At 40.5% G+C, this 19,422-nt stretch overlaps 1 protein-coding gene and 1 long non-coding RNA gene across 6 annotated transcripts in view; both read right to left on the bottom strand.

Annotated features, from left to right (window-relative positions):
• SHROOM2 (shroom family member 2) overlaps positions 1–19,422 on the bottom strand; it is a 142,422-nt gene that overhangs the window by 29,056 nt on the left and 93,944 nt on the right. For 4 of the 5 annotated variants that reach the window (XR_003571925.1, XM_027890250.1, XM_027890251.1 and 1 more), the window contains 3 exons: positions 8,210–8,959; positions 4,037–4,588; positions 2,951–3,131 (listed from right to left, as the gene is read on the bottom strand). Coding sequence is in view for 4 of the 5 variants with exons in the window: in XM_027890250.1 (XP_027746051.1) it covers positions 2,951–3,131; positions 4,037–4,588; positions 8,210–8,959 (1,483 nt within the window). In the remaining variant the exon portion in view is untranslated. Of the gene's footprint in view, positions 1–2,950; positions 3,132–4,036; positions 4,589–8,209; positions 8,960–11,163; positions 11,213–11,475; positions 11,537–15,839; positions 16,280–19,422 lie in introns of those variants that run through there. The other variant, XM_027890253.1, reaches the window with a different exon arrangement.
• Positions 12,082–13,986, bottom strand: LOC114060626. Its single transcript, XR_003571926.1, has 2 exons — positions 12,188–13,986; positions 12,082–12,156 (listed from the first exon to the last, which is right to left on the bottom strand). It is a non-coding gene; the product is annotated as an uncharacterized LOC114060626 (long non-coding RNA).

The raw sequence follows: 19,422 nt of genomic DNA, 5'->3' as shown, positions 1-19,422 counted from the left end.
CTGCTGTTTCACCATTTCAAACACAACAGGATACCATTGTGCCCTACGTTATTATCTCAAGTTTTTCACTTCTGCAGCTGTGCTGCAACTTTCTCTAATGAAAAAAAGCCGTATGTGTGCTCCATATTTACTGATCTGATCTGACAGTCTAGATCAGCTCTCTCAGTTTCTGTCTCTCAAAAAGAGAAAGAAGCCATTTTCCCAGTAACATCATGTTTAGGTGTCCCCAAGCATCCTAAGCCAGCCTCTAAGGGACTCATTTTGCAGGTGAGAAGGCCATAAATACTAAGCCTGTCATATCTATTAAGAATTGGATTATGATCCCTGATTGCCTCCTACCCAGATGAAACAGCCTCTGCATGCAGTAACCGTGTGCTCATTCTGCTTTTGCTAACCAGCAGAAAACCTGTATTGTGTTTAATATCTATTGAGCCAGAAGAGCTGCAATCTACATCTTGAAACTGGCAGATGAATAATTTATAGCTGTGACTTCTGTACCAGTATACAAGAAAATAATAAAACCTATTTTTTCCCCAGTAATTCTTGCTGATCTTACTAGCAACACAGAAAGTAGCTCAGCAGAGTGCTGCTCAGGTGGTTCACTGCTTGGCATGCTTTACGTAAATTATTCTCTGCTCTCAGCTCACCACTCCATTCCTAACGAGTTCCGGCCTAAAACCAGAAAAAACTTGGTACTCTTTAATTATTTTTATACTCTTCAGAAGCTGTCAAAACTTTCCTACAAGCAAGGGGGAAACTTCCTACTCAGTCACACATAGATTTTCGTTACTACAAAAAGCACCCTTACAGCATCTTCAGCATCTGATCAGTATTTTATAATTGTGGCAAAACTACATTAAACTCAGTACATGAGACAAATACATTCTATTGCTGCTAGCTGGGAATACAGGGATCTACCAAAAATAAAACTAAAAAAATTAACAACTCTATATGAAATTCCTTTACTTCAAAAGTAAAAAAAGAAGCACCACACATTTCTGGTTTGCAAAGCAGAGAATGACAAATACTGCAATCATTCCATAGTGGACTGCAATTAAGATATCTCATTACAGAACTGCCCAGTTTCTAGGAATCAAATAACAGGTTCTGGGTGTATGCCCCCTCTAAAATAAGTAAAGTCATAAAGTGTTCAGGTCCTTAACGATCCTTTGTTAAACTGTTGCCAAATACAAGAAGCTGGGTCAAGCTATATATTCTGTTTTATAAAAGATGCCTTGACCCACTTACCGTGAGTTTTATATGTTTTCTGACAAGATCCATGATGAAAGCCCACTGAACTGAGTGCTCCATCCTACTGCATGGGGAGGAGCAGGGAGAGAAGTAAGCAGCAGTGTGTGTGTGGCTACAACAACATGCGCACTTAGAGAAGATGGGAGAGTTCTGCTAAAAGCTCTTCATGAAAAATTTTCTCTCTTATGGTTAGTGTTGTGCAACTGAAGCTGAGAGGATGGATAGAGGAGTATGAAAAGGGTGAACATGATTCTCCTGTTAAGAAATCAACACAAATAAATGGTACTTTTGCTTATAAAAGTTTTAGTATTTAATTCGTTGGGCAAACAAGAAAGGTTCAGTTTTCCCTCTCTCCTACAATTAACGAGAATGAAACTAATTCTAGCAAAAATGATAAATGTGATCATCATGTGTGGCACCACATAAAACCAAATTGTACTTAAAATTAAGGAAAATCCTAATTTGTCTAAATAGTACATCTGTTGGATTCAGTGGCTGTGGAGCAGGAGGGTAAGGGAAGGTCTCCTGTTGCAGACACACCATGCCCCTGGCAGCGCACGGCGTATTGAACTGTGCGATGCAGAGGCGGCAAAGGGAGGTTAAAATAAAACAGAGATAACAGAAAACACAACAGCCCCCTCAAATATAGTGGCAGCCACTCCTGCTGAACCAGAGACGGGAATCTTCTACAAAATCTCTCATTCTTAGCAACTAAGCATATTCGTAATAATTAAAAGATGTGTCTGTGGGACTGGATTATCAAGTACACCCTGGCAGCTGATTATTAAGCAGAAGGCTGACTTCAACAGAAAAGGTCTGCACACCACTGCATTACTGCTTTAGGTAAACAGAGGTAAACTACACTACGTTACTTGATCAAACAGACCATTTCTTCCAGTTTATCTGTACTGGGATGTCTGATTAAAATATTTTGAGCCAAATTGTTATTGAGATGAGTGCAATTATTTTAACACAGGACACCACTTCCTTAAACCACAGAAATGTCAGATCATCATTTTAATATCATGGGGATTATGTTGACCTTCTATCAGAAATAAAACACCAAAGGATGGGGAAAAACAAGAGTGGAGAAGGCTGCCTCCTTTGTGATGAGTAAGTTCCACTGAATCCACCAAGCTGATTAGCTATCTCCCACAGCGGTTATTAATTTGGGAAGTAGGAGAAATGGAGGGCCAAGTGGTTTGGGGCTCATGGAAATAAATGGGGAGAAAAAAAATAAAAAAAAGAAGGGGCATGTGTGTATGTTCCTTCTCTCTTGAGACAAACCCTATCCCTGAACATAAATTTCAAAAGAATGGAACAACTAAAACCACCACCAGCTACAGTGGGATACATACTGGTGTTTCTTTGTACCTAGTAAGTGTGAGAAATGCAGAAGAACCTCAAATGGAAAATGGTATTTCAAAATAACCTCCCCAAAACTTCTCCTGTTGAGACTTTCCAAAATCTGCATCAAATTGCAAGAAGCACCTAATCTCCAGTTCCTGAATTCGCAGCTGGACATTTAATTCACCCCAAAAAACTTCAAAAAACCCCACAAACCCTCACCTGATTTTTTTAAGTCATCCTGTACATCTAAAAGGCCTTTTATTGAGGAGTGTTTAGCCTAACAAATTCACAGCTAATGAAATGCCCAGAACTCAGAGTGTCCCGTTATGCTTTTAGAAATGTTTTTTACCTTCTTCTCTGACAAGTCGTGATCCAGCTCATCTTCAGAATCATCCTCACTCTGCTGCTGTTGCTGCTGCTCCTGCATGTCCTTCATTTTAATCAGCAGCTCTGCCTTTGGTGCAGATGTGCTGTAGTAAGTAGAATTGGTTGTCAGGGAGATGGCAGACGGCGCACTCTGCTCCTCTTTCCTGGGGAAAAGTCAAAACTTTCATTAACTGCTTTACACACTAATCAATGAAAAGAAAGGACAATCTTTTAGAGCCATCATTTCACTGAGGAAGCAGGGGGATCAACAGAAAGCCATTACCTCTGCAAACAGGACAAATAAATGCTGTCTGTAAAGAAAATTTATATCAACTCAGTACGTGACCAGTAAAAGCTAAAACTGAAGTTGTACAGAAGACCTTTCACCACTACAAGAGGTGAAATGGATCTAAGCTACCTCATCTGGAAACAAAATGCAAAGTTACATTTTACAAAGTCCTATGAAGACCTCCAATGTCATATAGAGAGTATCCTTTCAGACTGCCAAATGTGGGACACTACAATGTAACATAAGTAATTTAACTTTTTGATTACCAAATGACACACTGACTTCTCCAGAAGGCTTATCAGATAACTTGTATCAAGAAAACAAAAACCATGGAACATCAACATGAAAGGAATTTAATTTTTTTCTTACTTTGATCTCATTCAATTCCAGGAAATGCCTCATACCCGCTTCAAGCTGTGTTTGTAAATTTTCATGACATAAAAAAGGCTTGAATATTCTCTATCCAGATACTAGACTGGATGACTTCGGCACAATATATAATCACTATGAAATGGGAAATGTTAATTATTCCTTAAGTTGTCAAATAATGGTTTTCAATCACTTGTTGGGAAATTTTTCATATTGTACAACAATGTTCTGTTTCTGTCATTAATGGTATTGTTAGTAGATAATGCTTGACTAATATTCTGATGAAAAAGTCTTATAAAAGACCCAAACCTTGACAGTAAGAAGACCCTCACCTTCAGCCCCACAGGAATACTGGCACACTTTGGATAGAAGCTTACAAGGATACACTGGTTTACATAAAATAATACTCACTTCTCTTCTGAAATTTTTGGAGAAGGAACTTTTGGCAGGAGCTTCCTGCGCTGCTGAGCTTCTTCTAGGAGATGTTCATCTTTGGGGAATATACCAACCATCAGATCCATTGTTGTTTTGATTTTTACATTAGGATCTAATATGTCTGCTAGAGATTTATCTCTTCCCACAATCTCTCTGGCAAGTTCTTCTGACTTCCAGTCTTCGAAGCTCTTTTCTTTGGCCTTTACATAGCTGGCTGCTTGTGTGGCAGCATTGCTGTCCTTCAAGTTGCTCCCAGGTTCTTCAGCTGGTTGAGGGTCAGCTGGTTTGGTTCTGGCTTCCGGCTCTGGTTCTACACCTTGCCTGGTGTAAGCACAGAATCGGGAATAGGACTGCTCAGAAGTGCTGAGTGTTTTAATCTGGTCCTTTTCCAAACCACTGGGTAAAGCAGGAGGCTCCATAGTACTGACAAGACTCTGCCGACTCTCCTTCTCTGCGCTGCTCTCAGAATGAACTATTTTGATGGGAACCATTTTCACCGTAGTATTGTTGTCTATAACCCTTTCAATTCTGGAAAATAAACAAAATTCATCTTAAGAAATGGAAGAACCTTACATCTCAATTCACATCTCCAAATCAGATGGGAAGTGCAAATATGAAAAAAAAAGAGACCAAGGTAATGGAATATGCCTTGCACTGTGTCTAACCCTAAGTCTGCATGTTTTCTGCCCACACGTTTTAAATAGTATTATTAGTTCATTTGTAAGCAGTCCTAAGCAGTCTTGCACAACACTCATGATACAGGACTTATGTTTGTTTCCACGAACATGAGGGTCCAATCTCAGCATCCAGGCCCCAAATTTCAGACAGTGCTGCTGAACCACCTTTTACTCCTTTGTTGCCACACATACAGAGGAAAACACACCTCGAGCTCAACCTCACTGACTCACACACATCCAACAGCAGCCTCGGTTTTCGGCTTGACAGGCAGCTTAGCTGCCTGGGGAGTTTGTGCCCTCACATCAATTCTCAGCGCTTCCAAGGGAAGAGACAACACACCAGATGGAAGCATCCCGCAGGCTAGGCCTTTGCTGAGCTACAAGAGTAACAAATAATCACACATGGAAACCCTGGAAATAATTCAAAACTTAATTATGTGATTAAAAAAAAAAACCAACTGTATTTATAACATTACACATGATATAGAAGTTTAATAAATAGATTCTACCATAGTGTCCTGGTTTTCCACTTAAAGAAGAAAAACCAGTCACTTAAGAGGATAACACACAATTCTGGATACTCCTTTTATGTGAAGCTTATAGCAAAAATTCTGTAGAACATAGCACAAAGAACCATCTTAGCCATTCAGTAAGGAAAGTTATTTAAAGAGGAGGATAACTCAAATTTTTAAATTGGACAGTAACATGTTAAATAACATTACAGAAGCAGCTGTACTGTACGTAAACCATATACGAAACTGAAGTCTAGTTTAGTGGTTCTGAATTTGCAGAAAGTTTAAAATTATTGACATAATGTGGGTTTGGAAGCTCTACAGGAAGTAAAGGAACATTGCCTACTAGCTAAAATATCTGGTTTCATCTGGCTGAGTAGCTCACTGCCTTTCAGATAAGTGACCAAGACACACTACAGCGTCACTTTCCTTAAAAGTAAGCTTATACTTTTTGATTGATGGTAATAGCAGAATCTGTTAGACTTCATATTTTTCAAAGGCTGTATCTTGTATTTTAAAGGTATGTTTGTCTCTGAATGAATGTGCGGCCTCCCAGTATGTATTCACTTTTCACAAGTGCTTTGTAGACATGCTTTGGCATACTAATCCAAATTTGGGGTGGGTTTTTCAGCTCACGCTGAACCTGCCCACTCCCATTTCAGTTAGGTTGTTTTCATTCAAGGTGACTATCATTTTAAAGAGCTCACCCCCATGCCCACTGATCAGTCCCAGCTCCTTGGCTGCAGACATGGGCTCTCCTGACTGCAGCAGAGCTGGGCAGTGGCCTGACACCACCCCAGCCCTTTCTTTTTCTTGTTTTTAAATAAAGCCCACACCTTTTCAACTCTACCAGACTGTCAAGAGGAACACATCTTGGAATTTGGGGGAAATATGAGTGCATAAATGTGTGTGGGGCAACTGGAAGAGAAGTGAGCTGACTGCACTTCTTCACCTAGAATGCCCAGCATCTGTTCTGAGACTCTGAGTGCATTCCTCTCAGCCTAGTCAAAGATTTTCCAGATATTTAAGTCATCATCAAATCAAGTGATTTCAGTAAGACCAAAGAGAGTTCAACACCAGGTGCTCCAAAAATTCTGTTTCTGCAACCACTATCCTCCTGATTTCTGAAGGTTTTCCATTTGTGGAAAGGCAGCGTGAAATTTTGACTTGCAGCAACTCCGCTCGTGGACATTCCAAAGCTTCAACCTAACCACAAACACAGTCACTCCTTGACCTGAGCGTAGGTTTACTGGAAATCTATTGATACACACACGCTGATGCACTCTTTTCATCTTTGTTATTGCTAAACAGTTGACTTTGGCAATAGCTGGGTTCTGCACGTGACCAGTATTTCCCCGCACCACATGGTTCTCCCTAAAATGCTGCAGGAAACCCTGCACACTCACCCACTTAAGGCCTGTTGATAAACAAGGCACCTTTCTTAAAGAAGAGCACTCAGCTCCATGCTGACATCATCAAACATCAGCTGCTCACAGCATGCAAACTAACATGTCCAAAATCTCATATGCAAGGAGCCAACTGAAATAATAAACCCAACCAGATTAACTGCATATCGAGGTAAATCTACTTAACATATTTTAAACACACGAAATAAATACTTTATAGAAAGTTCAGAGGTTTGGCCCCCATGCCTGGCTTTTTTGGCCAAACCTATTTTAGTGAGCAATTTAATTATTAACCGAGGACAATACACTGTGTGAAGACAAGAGCTGTCCAGCCTTAAAAATTTTAAATGTTAACAGAAGATTTGCAGGGTAAGTATATTATCATTCAGATATGGGCATATAATTAGGCACACCTCAGTGCTCATTTCAACATTAAAGCTAGCAAAAAGGAAGGATAAATACAATTAGCTTTCTATGCATCCTTAGTAGCTATTCATAAAGCAATACATTAAGGAAGTCATTACTGTCATTACTACCTTAGCACATGGATGCTAGGGTTCACATGGTATGTTGCAATTTTCATTATAAATTATATTATTACTTCATGTTAAAAACACTAGAGGGTAAAATCTCATTTTTTCCTCCAATCATAAAAGGAAAAACATCAAAGCCTTTTTAGGGAAAAAAAAGTGAATAATGTTTTCTATGTCATAAGGCACACTGGAAAACAGCATGGTTGAGTCTGTTCAACCATTTGCATTAGACTAGAGAAAAGCTACACCAACTACTTTTGCTCAGAGTAGCAAACTCTGCATGAATTCAGCTCAGAGGCTTTGTTTTCATTCTTTAACCATGAATTATAGTGCTAAAAAATTTAAAACCAAGATTCCTTCACTTCCTGGAAGAGTTTGTTATCTTGTGGGAGAATAACCTTTCATGATGTTAGCAGCATATGACAGACACAGCAACTAATTAATTTCAGTTGGTTTGTCTAATTCTGAGTTTATCTTGTGCTGAGTCTTCAGTCCATGTCAACACAAAGTGCTGCGGAACCCTTCACAGACTACCCAGAGCACCACATTTCATTGTAAAAGTATCATAAAACCAGTCACAAGTTGGCAGTGCACGTTACTGTGTGTGTTTTCAAAACAGATGTTCTCCCAAAGGATCCAGCTTCCCTTCCCACATCTGCTTTGTCCCTAAACCAATTCATATTTATATACAGATTTGGGAAGGGGTAACGATAACAGGTAATATTCTGATTTTGCCTGGACTTACAGTGGAAAATCCTTTAGAATCCCTCCCTTGCATTTCCTACCATCAGCTGTAACAACTGAGCAGTAAGAGTCAACCAAAGAAACCATGAATCAGTTGAAGGACATAGATGGCACCAAATGCAATTTCACACGAGTCTTTGGTCTCTTTAGGATATGCTGCAATGGCTCACACTTAAAGAACTTGAAGGGTGTGTAAAGAAAATTAACAGAAAACCATTAATGAGATCTAACTGGCCAAAAAGTGGTAATAAAATAATAAAGGAGTTACATCTAGTACCTGGCTGGGTTGTCATCCTGTACCGACACAGGAGGTTTATCAGTGAGCTTCTGTGGTGCAAACTGGGGAGAAGGGGACCTTGATGACTCCATGCCAGGATTTTGAAGATACCGATACTTGGAAGACTCAATTCTAAGGTTAGTTTTTCCTTCTAAGTGCTGACAAACATTCTCTGTGGATGACACTTGCTGGAGCTGCTGTGGATTAGCACTCTTCAGTTTTCCATTGAAAGCTGCAGGACTCTGAGAGAGAGAAGAGTGACTGGCAAAGACTTCGGCAGAGCTGGGGGATGAGGACAGAAAGGGTTGGCTGGTTGCTGTGAGCAGAGATTCAGAAGAGGTACCAAGCGATGGTGTAGAATTATCTGGTCGCCTGTATTTATCTATTTTAGGTGGTGGTGGCCTCTGAGGAGCAGGTCCACGCTTCTTGTTCAGCAGCACTGGCTCTATCCTATGGTTTTCCTCTCCTTTGCCCTGGGACAGACAGGAGTGGTTCTCGTTCAAGGTCTGTGGCTCAGAGCAGGGGAGATGAGGCAGGCTATGATCTTTGCTCCTCTCGCTCACGTTTTCCTGAGAGTATCGGTAATCACTGGGCAATGTCCCAGACCTGCCCTGACTCTCGAGAGGCAGAACGGTAGGTTCTTGCACATGCAAAGGTCTGACAGATGCCTTCCACTTGTGGCCTAAATTCTGGTCCAGCTGATCCCTCTTCTCTCGTGAGTTTTCCCTTAGGGCCCCAGTGTCAGCTTGCCTAGAGAAAAGAACACGCTGTTAGATGCTGCTGATTTACTTCCTTCAGAGCAAGGCCACCATCCCAACCCAGGAACCTTGAACACTGAGATCACATCCAACATTTAACACTAATTCCTCCAATCTATGGTAACTGTACAGCACAAAAACATCCTCTCATACATGACAACACACTGTACCTAATTTAATGTGATGAGTCTAAACATAATGTCAGGCTAAATTAAGGGTATGGAGCACCACAGGACACAACACAATGTTCAGGTAACCTGAGGCACTGCAGTGGCCATGGCTTAGTCAAACGCACAGCACACCTCCTGTGGCACGGTCAGATGTCCAAATGTTGGTAGAAAATAAAGCTGTCTCCTGAAGAGGAATCCTAACATTTAATTCTCTTTTTGCTCCAGAGTCAGTAACAAAGTGTGAAAAACAAGTTTCTTACTGAGGTGCAAAATTACTTACTCCAGTGTAATTTTTAAATGTGAATTGAATACCATGAACTTTAATTACGAATTTGGAGGTTGAATTTTTGTGTAACTGCTGAAAAATAAAACAAGTGCAAACCAAATGTTTGCTAAAGCTAAAAAACTGGGAAGTGGAAAATTAGTATCTCCTGAAACTAAGAGAGAAACGGAAATCTAGAAAAGATAGTATTTTCCTTATTTTAAACTTGAACTTCTTTTACCCTGTCAGCACAAATGACAAAAAATAGCCAAAAAGGCTTTATCTTAGAAATACTTCTGGGTTTATTCTAATTTTACACTCTCTATTTCTCTAGTCAAGAAACAGGCTTTTGCAGCTTGTACTTTGCCACAAAACAGGTAGTACATTTGTGCTCACCAGATAAAGACAAATTGGGAAAGGAACAGAAGGCAGCAAAAAAAAAGTACCTCTGGAGCTCCAAGAGGAGATAGGTTTGCTCTCTGCTTAAAGGAGGTTGGAGAGACACTATGAGCTTAGAAAAGAAGCTGCAACAAGGAAGTAAAAGGCTTCAGAGAGCTACTAATATAATTTATGCTACTGACAGCACTGGTCTCTGTATTTTTAAATAGTAACCCTGTAGACTGCACTGCCCAAGCTTTCTTTTGAGGGGACTGTGAAAGAGGCATCTTTCCTGGACTTGAATTTTCAATGTAGACATCTTATTAATATCACTGTACCAGTTTTGAGAATGCCTACAGGCAGTTAAGACCAGTATGTAGGAAAACAAAATTTGAGATAAAAGCACATAAAATAACTAATAGCTTAAAATCTATTATAAATTCAAGAAGAAAAAAAAAATGGAGTAATTACACACTGCATTACTGTTTTAATTAAATTAAAACAAATATTTAAAAATAAGTATTGTGGAAAGACAACCGATTAGATGTGGATTCCTGAACAGTCACATACACAATCTCTCTCTCTCTCTCATGTGAAGAGCCAAATCTTAAAATTCAATTTTAACAGGTAAATTTTCAATTTAACATGAATGAAGAGATTAGTGTTGTTGACATTCAGGTCTTTTCATGTTGTTCTTACCTAAGAGCAGTTGGTTCAGACAATTTCAAGTCATCTGACAAATTCAGAGGCAATTCTGTTTTAGCAATCAGTATTTATTGAATCCTATTTTAACACTAGATGAAGGACAGTTTTATGAAGTAAAAAATTATATAAAAGGCCATAAAGACAATGCTATTCAGATTTGGTTATGTGGCATTTAAAGAGTCAGCTGGTTTTCCCTAGTGAGTTTGATGTAAACAAAACCAGGTCTGTAAATAGCTCCACTAATTTTAATTGAAATATTTACCAAATGAAGACTGCAGGCCTTAAGTATGAAATATTGTGTTATGATCAGTATTTTCCATTGTCGACATAACCCATGAAGAGCACAATTTTCTTCTAGTTAACTTGTGCAAAAATTCTTCAGGCCTCCCCATTCATCTTCACATCCATAAGTCATAACATAAGATGGAGTAACAGATGCGCTCAGGAGCACAGAAGAATCAAGGGTATGACACAAAATGTCTCAAAGACTTCAATCACATGCATTACCTCAGCCAATTGCAAAGTATACTATGAACTTGGCATGCACATCGGGAGTGGGAGTGCTGGTGGAAGCAAACAGGACAGAGTACACCACTGATCTGACACATCTGCATATCCAAAACATGTAACCAATATATATACACATATATATACACACACATATATATATATATATATTACCCTGCCTCAGAAGCAATGAATGCTTTAGTAGTCCTGTTACCTTCCAAAACTGAGCAAAAGGAAATAAAAGAATTACAGCACAGAGACATTTAGAGATGCCAGGTTTGCAACATGGAGATACAATTCAGAGATTACACACGTGCCTTATATAGCTTCCACAAAATTAATCAAAGTTTTGCAGTGTCACAGATAATGATCTGAGGAAAGGTGGTGGCTACATTCAACACTGAGGCTAGTTTGCATTCAGTGTGAGTGGGTCCTCATGCAAAAAAAACATGCTTGTCACATTATTTTGGAGAGATTCAAGCTTACTGTTCAGAAAGGAGGAAAAGAAAAGAAGCTTCAAGCCCCAGGAGAACACAGTGGCAAGAACCTGTAAAGGTGTTACATTATTATCAATACCAAGAAGTCCACTAAGCTGCTTTACATCTGCTGGTGCATCATGTAATAAAGTGCCCAGAATACAGCTGGTTTGGAAATGCGGCTCATAGCATTATGCAAGGATAACGTACCACTGAAAGGAATTTATCATTTATAATCAAGCATCACAAAGTGAGAGAGAAAAAACAGTTTTAAGTTATCTGAAAGCATGACAACTGACTTAATTACTGTTGTCATTCTAGATAATAAACCAGTCAACATCAAAAACATTAAACTCCTAGTTATCTTCAAACCCAAATCTCCCCCATCCCCATAATACAATGCCACAATTCCCCAAATGCAAGAGCCTTTCTGAGGCAACAGAACAGGTGGCTCACACCACATTCCCCACCCCTGGCACGCCATGACATTACAACTTGGACTGTCAGACAATTTACACCACTCACTTAACCTGAACTGCAAAGGAAGTGTAATTAAGAGTCTTTGTTGATACAAAGTGATATTCAGTAAGAGCGAGTCTAACATGAACCTTTTTTACTGCACCTGCTTTTGGTATTTAGCTATTGGAGCCTCCATATCTAAATGGTGCAGGGCAGAAAACCAGTGTATGCTCTTAAGTGAAAAGAAGGCACTGCTTCATTACACAAACCAGTCCTCCATGTTTTTGAGAATCTCTCTTTTATAAGAGGGTTCAGTATTCTCAGAGGGGGTCTGTGTGGAGAGACAAGAGGCTCTGCACTCATAGGCCAGGTAAGCAAGGGAGGAGCTCTGCTCTGTGGCTCACACGTTTCACACAATGGCCACAGCCACCCAACACAACACCACCACTTACTGCCATGGGGGTGGGAATGTGTATCTACATACTGGCACTAAGTATTTTCTACCTAAATGGACAAGCACACCTCTCTGTTTCCTTCTGGCTCCATTAGCCTGGGACATACATGCTCAAGACCGAAATGTAAAGGCCAAATAAAGACTAAGCTGGGAAAAAACCCTCCAAAGTCTCATCCCCAGTCTGGACACCCCCAAACTCCCAAGTAACAATACAACAGGTTATTCTAACAAACCAGAGACAGGTAACAGTAATGTAAGCTCTTACAAGAACGTTAAACCATATTTATGTACATATACACACACACATTAATAGGAACCTGCCAGTGGAGTCAATGAGCAATTACAAAAATGAATCACTATGTACAGATGCCTATCAGAAGAATAACATTTTTGGTTGCCATAAAAAACAACACCAAACCACTTCCTTCATTTGCCCCATACTCAGGATTTGACTAAATCTAGACAGAGGTAGAATGATTTGACTGAATACTGTACCTCAATAAATAAAAGTGACTTCAATCAACTAAGTGTGTCTGATTCTTATCTGTCTGATTTACAGTTTCTTGGCAATGCTTCAGGCCAACCCAAACAGTGCCACAAGACACTCCAACTTCAACATAGCAGACTAGATAAACTTCGCAAAAATGCATTAGCCAACATTTGAAAAATGTATCATTTGTTACAGACCTGACCCCGGTGCTAAAGTTTCACTATAAAACATAAATATAGTTATGTAAGCAACAATGTGTCTTGCAATAACTCACTGGCAAAAGAGAGCAAGTGGAGTGGTTGTTTCTGATTTAAATTCCTTCTCAAGAACTACAAGCTACATGGGAAAAAGGTCTTTATCTTCATACCTGAGAATGACTCCTCTATAAAAGTCCTCACCCTGCAATAACAAAAAACGCCCTCAAAATCAAGGCCAGAGTTTTGCAGTCCCTTTAAAGTGACCTAATGCAGGTATTTTGCCAGAAGAGGTTGTCTCCTTCTTAGGCCATTTTGAATCTTGCCACTCTCTCCATTGTACTAGCAGTACAATTGTACAGCCCCACATAAAACTGGATCAAGGACCTGACCTGGCTTGAAACAGATAATTATGTGGCTTAAAGCAATTGCGAAATACTGACTTTGCATATGACAAAACCCTGTTTATAGGCACAGCCCTTGCAAATATGTTACTTTTTCAGCTACAAACTTCATGTGCTGAAACTGTGTTTTCATTGTGTATTTGCCTCGCACTTGGCACAGTGGGATCCAAAAGCACTTCTGCAATGGTCCACAAGAATGGGTAGTTTCTTTTAAACAGTATAAAAGTCTGCTTGAGACAACAACATAGGTTCTCCTACGATTTCAGAAACTTTAAAAATTCAAAAGCGTCAGTTCACCTAAGAGGGGGCAGCTAGAAGCCCAGTGGGATATGCTGGGCTATCTCAGGTCTCACTAACACCTATGTCTAGCCAACTGTTTAGCCAACTTAGAATCACACCTAAGTTCACTATGGATTATAACTTGAGTCAGCACTTGCATGTGGATATCTCACTTCCATTAAGTGTCTCAATCCTCATCTGAGTCCAACACATCTTTTCTTTCAGAGGCTCCAGGACCCCAAAGGTTGCAATGCCAAGGTGACACTGAGAGCACACCATCACAACGTGGACATTCAATACTGGGGTAATTATATTACCAGTGGTTCATTTTTCTGATGAACACTCTGTCCAGTATCACTACTGAGTCAGTACAGCACACACTAGTCATCAGATAGTGACACATTAAGCATACTTCAAGGATTCTAAATGATAACTTGGGCTATGAAACAAGTTAGAAATTTTCAAAGACAAACACAAAGAATAAGGGACCCTCTAAAAACCAGGTAATTTAATGACCATGATGGCTGTACCCTAACAGTCATGCCAGGAAGAGGCACAGCACACAAGCCATTACAAAGAAGTAGAGCTGTTCACTGCCTTGGTCTGAAGAGACAGATGATGGCAACTACCATCCAGGAAGCACTACTGAAGCAAACAGTCCTAAACCCAAAGCATGTGCTAAGATGAAAAGAATAATGAATGATGGGAGAATGCTTTCTCTCTCTCTCTCTCAAAAAAGAAAGAAAGAAAGAAGAAAGGCCTGATATACTTCAGAAGACAACTGAAGGTACAAAACCAGCAAGATATTTCACAAAGTATATCCCATGGCACATCACTGTTACACCACAACCCATTTATCACAATGTGAGTCTTGGTTTTGAGTTCTGTCTGTGAATGCCTGTTACCATTATCTGTGCCTCAATGGCAGCTATCTGTTTAGTCAGTCACAGTAAATACAGCTTAGTTGTTGCACCCAATGTGATAAAGCAAAGTGCCACTCTAGCTTAAAAACCCTTGCATTATCACCTGGCTTTATCACAGAGTGAAATATGATAACAGACGCTGCTTGCAAGTCCGTCAATCCCACCAGAATTTCTCTCCTCTCCAGCCTGCATGGCAACATACACATGGCAATGTTTCATCTCTCATTCTCTCTCTCTAAAAATATTACCTCTCTCCCCATGAAAATCAGAAATAAATTCAACAGACCCACTCTAATTCTGCAGTACCTGAACAAAGTTATATTGATGGATGAATGTAGGCCAGTCAGTCATGGGTAACAGCAAAAGCCATGGGCCCACAATAAAAATCAAATCCAATTAAAATTAAATTTCTTAGAGCAGCACAGGGACCTTTATGCAGAAGGGAAGAATCTTGTGGGAAAGGGCAGAGGGAGGGATGTTTTCCTTTCCTTAGTTCAGAACACAAAAGCCCCTCCTCCATTCTGCTGCACATCAAAAATAAATGATAAAAGATATAGCAACTAAGAATATAGTCATAAAAATTATCTATTGCATGCCTGTCCTAGCACACAGGGGATTACCTGCATGGAATTAAAATGACTTCTACTCACTTAAGTCAACCAGTTAATGTGTTCTGTACTTACACATTGAATTCAATCATCAGAATATCCCAACAGTATAACGAGAGCCATCATATTACACAAATGGCAACCATTGCAGAGACAAAAGACAATACTTTCCAACACTGTTAACAAGGAAATCACAGTCACATTAAAAAAAGCTCAAAGAAGAATGATTGTTTTGTCAATTTACTCAAAACCCCCCTACATTCCAGTCGCCATTCCTTTGATTCTTTTTCATCTATTTTTTCCTGATATGCTGTTGCTATTTCTTGTAGCTACTGCTACTGAAAACAGCTGCTTGCAGCTGAACAAAAATTAGGTAACAGAAGAAAAGCTAGAAAATGAAACACTGTGAATAACAGCTAGGTCACCTGGGTTTCTCAGGCAGGCACAAAAGGAACACAGCTCATCTCTAAAGGAAAAAAAAATCTTAAACCAGTTATTTAAATTAATTAGCATGCATATGCACACATTTCAATAGCCATCTTTTCACTCAGAGCCACACTCACCGCTTGCTTCCAATAGTCACATCCAATTCTCTTACACTCCCAGCTAATAACTCCTGCTGCTGTGGAAAAGGTCTTCATGCAAGCCTGCACTCCCAGTAACAGGCTTGCCAGGAAAATAACAAGATGAAAAGCTCTCGCACCACCCCTAGCCGAGAGGAACCCCGAGCCTGGCACCCTGAGCCACAACAACGGTACTGCAGCCCTCAGTCCAGAAAACAAGTATTTTCAAAAGGCACTGCCTTCTAATTCCAGTGTGCATGATGCCAACTGTGAAAACAAAAGCTGCTAAAAACAGCGCGTGTGTGTGAGCATACGCACACAGAGCATCTTAGCTGGAATTAACTCACGTTTTCCCCCTATTCTCCCAACCCATCAGCGAACAAATCAGTCGATTACACCAGGCAAAATAAAATCTTGCACCACGCATTGCATCGTTTCTAATTTGCTACTGTAGCTTCTGCTGATAGGGACAGAAGATGCAGACTGTGCTCAAAGACCTGAAGAACAAAAGAAATACTGTATGAATTAATACTGCTAATTTCTGTTTAGAGCTACAGAAAAAGGTAAATAAGGCACACACCTCTAGCCCTTTCTCTCACGTTTTAACACTAAAAACAAGACAATCTTACCAGGATTTACAGCTTTTTACCCACATTCACTGGATACGCGAGCTTTGCATCCTTGCAAATGTGCCAGCCAGTTTGAAAGCCTCGCAGAACTGAATCTGTCTCAACCTCTGCGTCTCATTTACTGTAACACAGAGGATTTTCAAAGCCATGCCTCACAACAGCTGGCTTGTTTTTGCCTGCTTCCTATGATTGACAAGTTCATACAAGCTCCGTCAACTTTAACCTTGATAAGTGAAGGCTTAGTCTGTATTGTATGTTACATCACCAGAAACTTCTGACCTTAGGGAAAAGATCTCAGAGACTTCAAAGCTTTTTCTTTCCCCCACCCCCACCCCTGGATTTGGTTGTTTAAAAAAAAAAAAAAAATTTAAAAGTCCTTTAATTTTTTAAGGGTTTTTCTTCTTATTTGTGAAAATCATGATCCGCATTTCCACAACTACAGCTCTGCAAGTTTTAAATATTTACAATGATTCTAAAACCTCAGTGTGTTACTGGGCTCCTTTCTGAACAATGTTCAAATAACCAAGTCTTTAATTTTAGAGGAGAGTCTTCATCAACAGCCCTCCAGCTTGAATTTTTTTGCATGTGTTGTGTGTACAGGCGTTCTCTCTTGCAGGAGATTCTGCAGGGAAAGAACTAAATGCTTTCATGCTCCATGAGCAAATTGCCACCCCCACGCTCCATCTTTAGAAACCAAAAGCATCGTGGCCTTCATCAGAGCAAAGCTCAAGCTCCTCTCATTTTTTCTGCACATTAAAGACTTAATGGAGAAGCTGTAGATGAGGCTTTAATATGTATTAAAAGATAATTTTAAAGATGACTACTTTAAGAGGAAAATGTTATTTAAACTGCACACAAAAATAACAGAGAGTAGTTAATAACCCCTTTAAAATTTTTCTGCCTCCCAAAGCTGCCTATTTGATTTCAAGGGAGAGAGAGAATGATTTCAGAAAACACACCCATTTACACAATACAACACAACTGGTTAACAGACTGTAGCAAGTCTGATTGGCCCATGAAGAGAAATGGAAGTTATAGTTGTCACGTTACTTTTTAGCACAAAACTTCACTCAAATTTACTGGCATAAATAGTCTCCTGCGTGACAGTAAATCATAACCATGTTGCCTAAGGGCTTATAGCAGAAAGTGAACATTTCACAGGCTAGCTTTTAGTACCAGAACACCATAAAGCCACTCCATATGTCAGAAACATACGAACTGCTCCACTGAGGCGACAAATCAGTCACCTATTTCCAATGATGCTTTTCATCAAATAGGGGAAAATAAAATCTATAGTACATCAGCACATGATGCTTTTATGACTCTAACTACAGGAGACTATATCTTACATTATCTCTAATCTCCCTACTCAACTGTTATCATTAACAGGGCCATAAGAATATAGCTGGATTTCAAGCAATGCAACAAAAATGTATGTCTTCAGATGATTTTCATTCTAATCCTTTTTACAGGGAAAGCAGTAAAACTAAACCAGAACACAAAAATGAACTACTCAGTTTCTCTCTCTACAAACTTTTTTGTGTGCTCTTCCTTTCACTCACTCCCAATTTCAGTACCTTCAGAATCGTGTTTAGGACTTCTTCCAGCTTCTCACTCTTGGTAAGACATTTAGGGGCAGGGGAGGAAACTTTGCATAAGAAGAAACTACTCTCCAACACTTCCTTTTATCAGCCCATGATGGCCTCATATACCCCCCAGCTGTCACTGCACGCACAGTGGAGAACAGATGTGCCAAGAGCAACTAAGCAAAAGTAACTTTACTCAGTAATAGGAAGCTGCAAGTAGAAAAAAAAGGGGATCTATGAGGTGGGGATGGCCACCTTCAAGTTTAGAAATGGGTATTCAAAATTCAGCTAACAAAGGTAGAGGGAGAATCCACATTTTCAAGGGTGCAGAGAATGAGCAAATTGGATGGGGGAGAAACAGGGCTGCATTACTGTAGCGTTCTGTAAACCAAGCACAGGCTTTGGAGGCAGTCCAGCACCCATTTAATGAGATCCAGCAGCTGCTGGTGAGCCAGAGTGGAGCATCACACCAACCTGCAGGCCGCGCACCTGACAGCCCCATGGATGAGTGCTGCCAGGAGACTGAGGAATGGGGAGGCAATGGCAGGAGCCTGCAAGTTTTAACACTCTCATTTAGCCACAACCAACCCCAAGTCCTGAATCATAGAATCATAGAATTAATTGAGTTGGAAGAGACCTCCGAGATCATCAAGTCCAACCCTTGATCCAACTCCACTGTGATTACTAGATCACGGCACTCAGTGACACATCCAGCCTCATCTTAAAAACCTCCAGGGATGGTGAATCCAACACCTCTCTGGGCAGGCCGTTCCAATGCCTGATCACTCTCCCTGGAAAGAACTTCTTTCTAATATCCAACCTAAACCTCCCCTGACAGAGCTTAAGCCCGTGCCCTCTTGTCCTATTGCTGATTGCCCGGGAGAAGAGACCGACCCCCACCTGGCTACAACCTCCTTTCAGGGAGTTGTAGAGAGTGATGAGGTCACCCCTGAGCCTCCTCTTGTCCAGACTAAACAACCCTAGTTCCCTCAGCCTCTCCTCATAGGACTCGTGCTCAAGTCCCTTCACCAGCCTCGTTGCTCTTCTCTGGACCCGCTCCAGCACCTCAATATCCTTCCTGAACTGAGGGGCCCAGAGCTGAACACAATACTCAAGGTGTGGCCTCACCAGTGCTGAGTACAGGGGAAGGATCACTTCCCTGCTCCTGCTGGCCACACTGTTCTTGATGCAGGCCAGGATGCCATTGGCCTTCTTGGCCACCTGGGCACACTGCTGGCTCATGTTCAGCCTCCTGTCGATCAGCACCCCCAGGTCCCTTTCTGCCTGGCTGCTCTCCAGCCACTCTGTGCCCAGCCTGTAGCGCTGCAGGGGGTTGTTGTGGCTAAAGTGCAGGACCTGGCACTTGGC

Source organism: Empidonax traillii, unplaced genomic scaffold, assembly GCF_003031625.1.
Source record: "Empidonax traillii isolate 1590-97213 ecotype Southwest subspecies unplaced genomic scaffold, ASM303162v1 scaffold282:size975252, whole genome shotgun sequence".
In the NCBI taxonomy this organism is placed as follows: Eukaryota; Metazoa; Chordata; class Aves; order Passeriformes; family Tyrannidae; genus Empidonax; species Empidonax traillii.
The sequence above is the reverse complement of the archived record's forward strand: the minus strand, read 5'-3'. Positions and strand labels throughout refer to the sequence as shown.